The sequence below is a fragment of the Pipistrellus kuhlii genome, unplaced genomic scaffold (assembly GCF_014108245.1).
Source record: "Pipistrellus kuhlii isolate mPipKuh1 unplaced genomic scaffold, mPipKuh1.p scaffold_m20_p_109, whole genome shotgun sequence".
NCBI classification, from domain to species: domain Eukaryota; kingdom Metazoa; phylum Chordata; class Mammalia; order Chiroptera; family Vespertilionidae; genus Pipistrellus; species Pipistrellus kuhlii.
Genome location: NW_023425415.1, coordinates 75,001 through 84,269, shown reverse-complemented (window position 1 = coordinate 84,269; position 9,269 = coordinate 75,001). Strand labels below are relative to the sequence as shown.

At 61.5% G+C, this 9,269-nt stretch overlaps 1 protein-coding gene across 2 annotated transcripts in view; it reads left to right on the top strand.

The window, feature by feature from the left end:
• The first annotated feature begins 211 nt into the window (after positions 1-211).
• LOC118714937 (solute carrier family 22 member 20-like) overlaps positions 212-9,269 on the top strand; it is a 13,267-nt gene continuing 4,209 nt past the window's right edge. The window contains exons 1-7 of one of the 2 annotated variants that reach the window (XM_036430427.2): positions 212-771; positions 850-953; positions 3,171-3,325; positions 4,728-4,896; positions 5,497-5,620; positions 6,635-6,750; positions 8,146-8,360. In XM_036430427.2, coding sequence (XP_036286320.1) covers positions 424-771; positions 850-953; positions 3,171-3,325; positions 4,728-4,896; positions 5,497-5,620; positions 6,635-6,750; positions 8,146-8,360 — 1,231 coding nt within the window. In that variant the 5' untranslated portion in view covers positions 212-423. Of the gene's footprint in view, positions 954-3,170; positions 3,326-4,727; positions 4,897-5,496; positions 5,621-6,634; positions 6,751-8,145; positions 8,361-9,269 lie in introns of both variants that reach the window. The other variant, XM_045578900.1, reaches the window with a different exon arrangement.

The window sequence follows — 9,269 nt, the reverse complement described above, 5'->3', positions numbered from 1 at the left end:
AGGGGCCCCTGGGGAAGCGGGGGCAGGTGCACGGCCTCGGCCTCCGAGTTCTCTGCATCGGGTTTCGCTTGATGAGAGCCCCATGGGGCTGGGCCGACCCCCTCGATAAACCCCCTCAAAGGGAAGGGGAAGGGGCATTCACTGCCGGGGTCCCAGTGAGGCAGCGGGCGATGGGCTGTGATGGGCTGGCTCCCTCTTCTAGGCGGGGGTGGGGGGGTGAGAGAGTGAAGGATCGGGGTGGAAGGGTCTGGAGGGGGGGCCTCGCAGACGTGGGACACCTGAGGCCTCCTGTGAGGTGTAACCGGACCCCTGGCCGCGGACACGGCGTGTGTGGCCTGACCCCGGCCTGCTCTTCCGCCCCCCGGGGCGCGGCCGCGGATACATAAGCCCCGCAGACGGGCGGGCGGCCGGTCAGGCCGAGGCATGGCCTTCAGCGACCTGCTGGATGCCCTGGGCGGCGTGGGCCGCTTCCAGCTGCTCTACACGGGGCTGCTGCTGCTGCCCTGCAGCCTGCTGGCCTGCCACAACTTCCTGCAGAACTTCACGGCCGCGGTGCCCCCCCACCACTGCCGCGGCCCGGCCGGCGCCCCCGCCAACGGCTCCGAGGCCCCCCGGGGCCCGCCGGGCGCCCCCGACCCCTGCCGGCGCCTCCCGGAGCCCCCGCGGGCCCCCCTGAGCCCCAACGCCTCGGCGCCCGGGGCGGCCACGGAGGGCTGCCTGGACGGCTGGGTGTACGACCGCAGCGTCTTCCCGGCCACCATCGTGACCGAGGTGCTGGGAGGGCGGGCCAGGCGGGCCGGGCGGGGCGGGGGCTGCTGCTCAGGCCCGCTGAGAGCCCTGTCCCCGCAGTGGGACCTGGTGTGTGAGGCCCGCAGCCTCCGGGACCTGGCCCAGTCCGTCTACATGGCCGGGGTGCTGGTGGGCGCCGTCGTGTTCGGCAGCCTCGCCGACAGGTGCGTCTCCGGGCCCCGGGGCCGGCACCCACCCAGCACAGGGTCCTCCCTCCGCCGCCCCCCCGCCCGGTTCATTTTTCCTCACGGACGTCCACTCGTGTGCGTGATGGGTAACCCCTGTGACACGTCCACATGCTGGTCATCCCAGGAGGCCCCGGGGAGCGTGCGGGAACCCCACCCAGGGCCACCCCGCCCCCGTGCCTTCGGGCTGCCCTGCCTGGGCCCCTCCCCAGACACTCCTGCCCCGGAGCCCGGAGCCCTGAGCTGGCCCCTCCTCCCCTCACCGAGGCTGCCTTTTCCTCGCAAGGCCCGGCCTGTCCCTCAGAAAGTGCCCCCCACCTCCCTCTGCCACCGCGTCCCACCCGGAGGAGTCAGAGCTGACTGCGCCCCAACTGTCCTCTGCACCCCGAAAGGGAGGCAGCAGGAAGTGCACCGGTGGGGCCGGCCAGTCAGCCCCCTCCCCCCCCCACACACACACCGCCTCCTCTGGGCCCCTTTCTCCTTCCTCCCCTTACCCCCCCTCCCCCTTTCCTCCTCCCCTCCCCCGCGGCCCCCTCGCCATTGCCAGTCCAGGTTCTGGGGGGGCCTCCTGATTCCACACCCGCCCTCTGGAGGGCGCTGCCCTTGGTGGGAGCCTGGGCTCCTGGGTGCGAGCGTGTGTGTCTTGTCCCTGGTGTCTTCCCTGTCACCGCCCAGCGGCCCTTCACTCAGGAGGTGGTGAACAGCTTGGCACCCAGTGAACGGGGGAATGAGCGAGTGTGTCCCGGGTGTGGAGAACACCCAGCCGCCCCTTTTCGGCCTGCCGCCCTGCTGCCCCCCACAGCTGGGGGTGCGATGACCCGCTGCCCTGGCCTCGGACCCTCTGGGTGTGACAAGCCCCGTCCAGCGTGGCCTCCCCAGCAGCCAGTTTCAATGAAGACTTGGCCCTGGGTCCCGGTCTCCCTGCCGAGGCCCCGCCATGAGCTCGGGCCGCCCACGCTCCGCCTCTGGCCTCGGCAGAGCCCGGCCCTGGCACCAGCCGCCTGGTAGTGGGGCCAGAAACTGCTCCAGGGAGGGAGGGAGGGAGGGAGGGCACACGCCTCTTCATTGTCATTTTCTCCCACACCATCCGCTCCCTCCGGGCCAGCTCTGCCACCCGTGCCCGGCCCCGGGCTGAAGGTCCTGCTATGGAGAGGCAGCTCCGGGTGGCAGTGGGAGGGTGGCAGTGGGAGGGTGGCAGTGGGAGGGTGGCAGTGGGTGGCAGTGGGAGGGTGGCAGTGGGAGGGTGGCAGTGGGTGGCAGTGGGAGGGTGGCAGTGGGAGGGTGGCTGTGGGAGGGGTGGCTGTGGGTGGCAGTGGGAGGGTGGCAGTGGGTGGCAGTGGGAGGGTGGCAGTGAGAGGGTGGCAGTGGGAGGGTGGCAGTGGGAGGGTGGCAGTGGGTGGCAGTGGGAGGGTGGCAGTGGGAGGGTGGCTGTGGGAGGGGTGGCTGTGGGTGGCAGCTCCGGGTGGCAGTGGGAGGGTGGCAGTGGGAGGGTGGCAGTGGGTGGCAGTGGGAGGGGTGGCAGTGGGAGGGGTGGCAGTGGGAGGGTGGCAGTGGGAGGGGTAGCAGTGGGAGGGGTGGCAGTGGGTGGCAGTGGGAGGGGTGGCAGTGGGTGGCAGTGGGAGGGTGGCAGTGGGAGGGGTGGCAGTGGGAGGGTGGCAGTGGGAGGGGTGGCAGTGGGTGGCAGTGGGAGGGTGGCAGTGGGAGGGGTGGCAGTGGGTGGCAGTGGGAGGGTGGCAGTGGGAGGGTGGCTGTGGGAGGGGTGGCTGTGGGTGGCAGCTCCGGGTGGCAGTGGGAGGGTGGCAGTGGGAGGGTGGCAGTGGGTGGCAGTGGGAAGGGTGGCAGTGGGTGGCAGTGGGAGGGTGGCAGTGGGAGGGGTGGCAGTGGGTGGCAGTGGGAGGGTGGCAGTGGGAGGGTGGCAGTGGGAGGGGTGGCAGTGGGTGGCAGTGGGAGGGTGGCAGTGGGAGGGTGGCAGTGGGAGGGGTGGCAGTGGGTGGCAGTGGGAGGGTGGCAGTGGGAGGGTGGCAGTGGGAGGGGTGGCAGTGGGAGGGGTGGCAGTGGGTGGCAGTGGGAGGGTGGCAGTGGGAGGGTGGCAGTGGGTGGCAGTGGGAGGGGCAGCTCCAGGTTGGAGCGGGGCGGGAGAGCTGTGTTCGCCCTCCTTCGGCCGCTGCGGGACCTCACTGGGCCGCGGCTGGGCAGGCTGGGCCGGAAGGGCCCCCTGGTCTGGTCGTACCTGCAGCTGGCGGTGTCGGGGGCGGCGGCGGCCTACTTCAGCTCCTTCAGCGCCTACTGCGTCTTCCGCTTCCTGATGGGCATGACCTTCTCCGGCATCATCCTCAACTCCCTCTCCCTGGGTGAGTCCAGCCGAGGGGCCGGAGGGGGCTGGCGGAAGGCGGCAAGGCAGCCCCCTCCTCAGACACCGACCTGTGTCCTGTGCGGGATTCGCACCAGTGACCTCCGCTCAGAGCCTCCCGGCCGGGCCCCGAGAGGCCTGGCCGTGGCCTGGGCCGTGATCTGCCATCAGCGAGGGAGCTGAGGGGCTGGGTTTGCTCCCGTGTGAATGCGTCAATAACACCACTTCCTACGCACCCGCTGTGTGCCAGGCTCTCCGTGTGGCGGCGCAGAGGGGGGCAGACCGTGGCCCCGGGCTGCAGGCCGCGCTGAGACTCTGGGGGTCCGAAGGCTGGGGGTCACCTGGGCTGCAAAGGTGCTGACTCCCCGTCTTTTACGTGGCACCAGCCCCCCGGTGTGGGTGTGCAGGCTGTTTCCACAGTTTGCTGTCTACAAAAGAAATCATGGAAATAAGAACTATTATATTTCCTTTCCTTTCAACTGTTCACGTCATTTGCCTGCTTTTCCTTTTGATTGTTTTTCTACTGATCTGTGAGATTTTTTAAAATATATATATTTTATTGATTTTTTTTACAGAGAGGAAGGGAAAGAGATAGAGAGCTATTGTAGAAATGTCTATGAGAGAGAAACATCGACCAGCTGCCTCCTGCACACCCCCTACCGGGGACGTGCCCACAACCAAGGTACATGCCCTTGACTGGAATCGAACCTGGGACCCCTCAATCCACAGACCAACGCTCTACCACTGAGCCAAACCGGCTTCGGCTGGTCTGTGAGATTTTTAAAAAATATATATTTTTATTGATTTCAGAGAGAAAGGGAGAGGGAGAGAGAGAGAAACATCGACGATGGGAGAGAATCATGGATTGGCTGCCTCCTGCATGCCCCCGACTGGGAATTGAGCCCGCAATTGGGCCTGTGCCCTGACCGGGAATCAAACCGTGACCCCATGGTTCCTAGGTTGGTGCTCAGCCCCTGAGCCGTGCTGGCCTGCCTGATCTGTGAGAATTTTTCCAATTTTCCAATTTTCGCCCTTTATCCGTTGAGTTGCAATTTTTCCCTTTGTCACTTTTTTGCTGGTTTTATGACTCGGCTTATGGTGGGCTTTGCTGTTGTCGTTTGTCTTTTTAATGCAGACACTGCTCATTTTTATGAGGTCGAGTTTATCGATCTTTCCTTTCATTGCCCCTGGGTTTTGTGACATTCTTAGGAAAGCCTTTCCTGGCTCTCAGATCGAGAAAACAACCTGTCACGATTCCTTCTACTACGTTTGAGGTGGTGGGGTTTAATTCGGGTCATCGGTCCGTCTGGAATCCCGCTGTGTGCGGGGAGTCGGTGGGGTCCCTGAGGGGGGGAGCCGAGCGAGCTCCTGGGGAGCAGCTGAGCCCGCGTGTTCCCCCGCAGTCGTGGAGTGGATGCCCACACGGGGCCGCACCGTAGCGGGCGTGCTGCTGGGCTTCTCCTTCACCCTGGGGCAGCTCATCCTGGCCGGCGTGGCGTACCTGGTCCGGCCCTGGCGCTGGCTGCAGTTCGCCGTCTCGGTGCCTTTCCTCGTCTTCTCCCTCTACTCCTGGTACGTCCCGAGCAGCCGGGTGGGAGGGGCCCTGTGTGGGCACCCGTCCCTCTGGCAGGCCGGGTGTGCGGCGGTGGGGCTTGCTGCGTGTGGTGGCGGGTGACACGGAGGGCGGGGCTCAGCGGACCACGGACGCCCAGTGGGAGCTCCGTGAAATCCCTCCCTTGGCTTCCGGAACAGTCTGAGGGCCTCTGCCTCCGTCAGCTCCTCTGGCCTCACTACCACCTCCCGGCATTTCACAGGAGGGGCCTGAGGCACCGCCCAGGGAGGGTCCATGACTAACTCAGGGCCACACACCGGGTCACACCCAGATTCAAACCCACCTGTCCTGGTCCCCAGCCCCCAGCGGTCTCTGAGTGTCCCCAGTGGGTCCCTGTGTGATGTATTGTGAAACAGGGAATCTGGCGTGTCATGTCTCTCCACCCCCCACCCGTCCCCCCTCCCCCGTCTTCCTGACTCTGCGGAGGGCAGGGCATCTCATCTCCCTTGAGGTCTGAACGAAGGTGACTGAGGCCATGTTTGCGTTTGGGGAATGGAGTGATTCCACTCAGCCCTGGTCACTCCTCCCCCTCCTCCTCCTCCTTCTCCTGCTGCTCTCAGGTGGCTGCCAGAGTCCTCCCGGTGGCTCCTCCTCCACGGCAAGTCCCAGCGGGCTGTGCAGAACCTGCGGAAGGTGGCCGCCATGAACGGGAGGAAGGAGGAAGGGGAGAGGCTGACCCAGGAGGTAGGCGGATGGGCGGGAGGGACAGTTTGCATTCGTGCTGGTGGCCTCGAGATGTGCTAGGACTCATTTAGTAGCTCCTGGGACTCACCCACCATCCAGGTGAGGAGGCTGGAGGGAGGCAGAGCTGGACGAGGCCGTGCAGCAAAGGTGTTAACCATTGAATGGCTGTGCAATCTGGGATCGAAATGCCAGCTGCTTTGTCCATCAGACTATCCGACTGTGTAATGGGGAGATTACCACTCAACACTGACATCCAGCCAGAATGGAAACAAAATGAAAATATTAAAATAGCGATCATGAAGTAAAATTATTGAAGAATTAATAGTAAAAGTGCCATTTATTATAAACACTATTTATGATCTCTCTATATAAAAGCCTAATATGCAAAGTGTCCCCTCAGGAGTTCAACCTACCGGGAGTTTGATTGCTTGCTATGACATGCGCTGACCACCGGGAGGTGACACGGAATGAAGGGAGGCCGGGGCCAGCAGCTGGCAGCCACTAGGAACCCTACTCATGCACGAATGTTGTGCACTGGGCCTCTACTTTATTGTAAATAAGTACATTTATTGAGCACCATGTATGCTAAGTCCTTTAATGCCTCAGTTTTGCTGATGAGGAAAATGCCGTTTGGGTGGGTCAGGTAATTTGCCTGAGAACACACCGTGGGAAGGGTCAGAACCTCTCAGAACCCCTGCTCTTCGCCATTGGCCAAGCCCATCTCAGAGTCTCCACCAAGGACGGGGCGTGAGGGCCCCACTGGAACACAGGTGGCTCCTTCAGCCTAAGCAGCAGGCAGCCCAGGAGCCGTGGGACTCTGGGAGCCTCGGCTTCATCCCAAATCCCCAGGTACAGCCAGGTGAGGGCAACAGCCCCAAGATAGGGAGAGAGTAGGACTGGCCATCTTGCCAGGGCCTTTGACCTTGGCCCTCCCCTCCATGGATGGAGGGATGGCCAGCAGAGAAACATGGTCTCGGATCCCTCCTGTCCCCTGATGGAGCTCTCTCGGCCCAGGTGGTGAGCTCCTACATCCAGAGCGAGTTTACCAGCGTCCGCACTTCCACCTCCGTCTTGGATCTCTTCCGAACCCCGGCCATCCGCAAGGTCACGTGCTGTCTCATGGTGGTCTGGTAGGTGACGGCTCATGCCCAAGACACGGACCCAAGTTATAGATATAACTTTTGTCCCCACTGACTAGTATTTTCTTAAAACTATATTATTGATTTCAGAGAGAAAGGGAGAGAAAGAAACATCGATGATGAGAGAGAATCATTGATCGGCTGCCTCCTGCACGATCGGGGCTCGAGCCTGCAATGTAGGCATGTGCTCTGACTGGGAAACAAACCATGACTTCCTGGTTGGTAGGTTGACACTCAACCACTGAGCCAGGCCAGCCGGGCCCCTGACTACCTCTTAACTATGCTTAATGCGATGAGCAGCTGAGCCTTGTGAGTCCAATCCTGCTCCACCTTCCTCCGGGTCCTTTGGCCTCTGCTGGCTCTGCAACGGGGCCATGGATGAGACATCCATGTGGACAGAGGGACCCCACATCTGGGCAGAGGGCCTCTCCTGGGTGGAGCACTTGCTGGAAGCATCTGGACTCCATGTCTCATCCGTGCTGCCCTGAGGCTCTCCAGGGGGTTTGGGGCAAACCACTTGTGGGTCCGGAGGGGACAGACAGGAAAAAATAATTTCCCTGAGGTTTGACAAGTGTCCCAGGAACAGTTCTCTTAATTGGGGCTGCTGAGGGCTTCACACGGGGATGGCATTCAGGTGGGCTTTAAAAGACAGTTAATAGCCCTAGCCTGTTAGGCTCAGTGGATAGTGTCTGCTTGTTCGATGCCGGCCAAGGACATGTACCTTGGTTGCAGGCTCCTCCCTGGCCTGGGCCATGGTCAGAGCACATGCAGGAGGCAACCAATCCATGTGTTTCTCTCACATCATTATTTCTCTCTGACTTTCTCTCTTCCACTCTCTCTAAAAATCAATGAAAAAATATCCTCGAGCGAGGATTAAAACAAATAAATAAATAAAATAAAAGGCACTTAATAGAGTTTGCCAGGTGAGCAGAAAGAGCTTTCTAGCAGGAACATAGACATAAAAGATGTGAAATGGATAAAAATACAAAGGCAATCCCTACCAGTTAGCACAGACTGAAGCTAGCGAATGCCGAGGTAAGGGGCTGATTAATAAAAATAAATTTGCTTGGCTGGGTGTCCTGGACATAAAAATAATAGGGGTTGATACTGATGAAGTGAGGAACGCAGGGCATGCACTGCCTCGCTCTGGAGCAGAGCCGGGCACTGCCGTTAAGGTAGCCAGTTGGGCTCAGGCAGACCAGCCTCCTGTGCCTCAGTTTCCCTTTGTGCCCCCGCCCCTGAGGTCCTTGTGAGGACTAAGAGTTGGCAGGTAAACCCGCGTTGGCCCCGGGGGTGTGCAGGTGAAGGGTCTGCTCTCTCAGCTGAGGCTGGCGCAGGGCCCGTGTGCCGGCACCTCCCCAGCAGGCCCTCTGCCGCCGCCCCCAGGTTTTCCAACTCCATGGCTTACTACGGGCTGGCCATGGACCTGCAGAAGTTCGGGCTCAGCGTCTACCTGGTGCAGGTCCTGTTCGGGGTCATCGACATCCCGGCCATGCTGGCGGCCACCGCCACCATGATCTACGTGGGCCGCCGTGCCACCGTGGCCTCCTTCCTCGTCCTGGCGGGGCTCATGGTCATCGCCAACATGTTTGTGCCCGAAGGTGAGTCACGGGCCTGTGCCATGCCCGCCCGGGAGCCTCCGGGTCTGGTGGGCAACAAGTCCAACAAGGGAACGAGGATGAGAGAGTCTTCTGGATCCGGGAAGAAAGTGACTGCCAACCAGCAGGGTTTGTTTGGTTTGTTTTTTAAAAAAAGATATTTTTATTGATTTTTTTACAGAGAGGAAGGAAGAGGGAGACAGAGTTAGAAACATTAATGAGAGAGAAACATCAATCAGCTGCCTCCTGCATACCCCTCACTGGGGATGTGCCCGAAACCAAGGTACATGCCCTTGGCCGGAATCGAACCTGGGACCCTTGAGTCTGCAGGCCGACACTCTATCCACTGAGCCGCACCGGTCAGGGCCAGCAGGGGTTTAATAGCACTCGGTACCTAGTGAGCCTCCTGGTTGTAAATGCCCCTCTGGTCAGGGGTGTTAGACGTATGCATGAAACCAGCCGAAGGGCGGGCTGGTGTGTGTCCACCTGGAGCCTGGCCAGGCAGCATCTCCAGGGCTGAGAAGTTCAAGTCGGACTCTCAGCTGCAGGCCGGGGAACAGTGGTCTGCAGGCCGGCCTGTGACGATCGCCACTAGGAGACCTTTGAAAACTCCCAGTGCCAGGGGCTCCTGGCCAGTGCAGTTAGTGCCGTTAGCCTCCGGGGTCCCAAGCCTTAGGGACCTGTCCGGCGGTTCCAGCAGGAAGCCAGGGCGGGCATCCCGGCCCGAGGGCTCGCTGTGACCACCTCGGCAGGTCGCCTGACTCCTGTGCCTCAGTTCCTCCCTGCAAAATGGGTCCGTTATTACTACTGGTATTTTGACGAATTCCTTCCGGTCTTTTTTCCTATTTGTTGATTTTGTATTTGATAGACTCAAGGTGCTATTATATATGCCAGAACCGGTTTGGCTCAGTG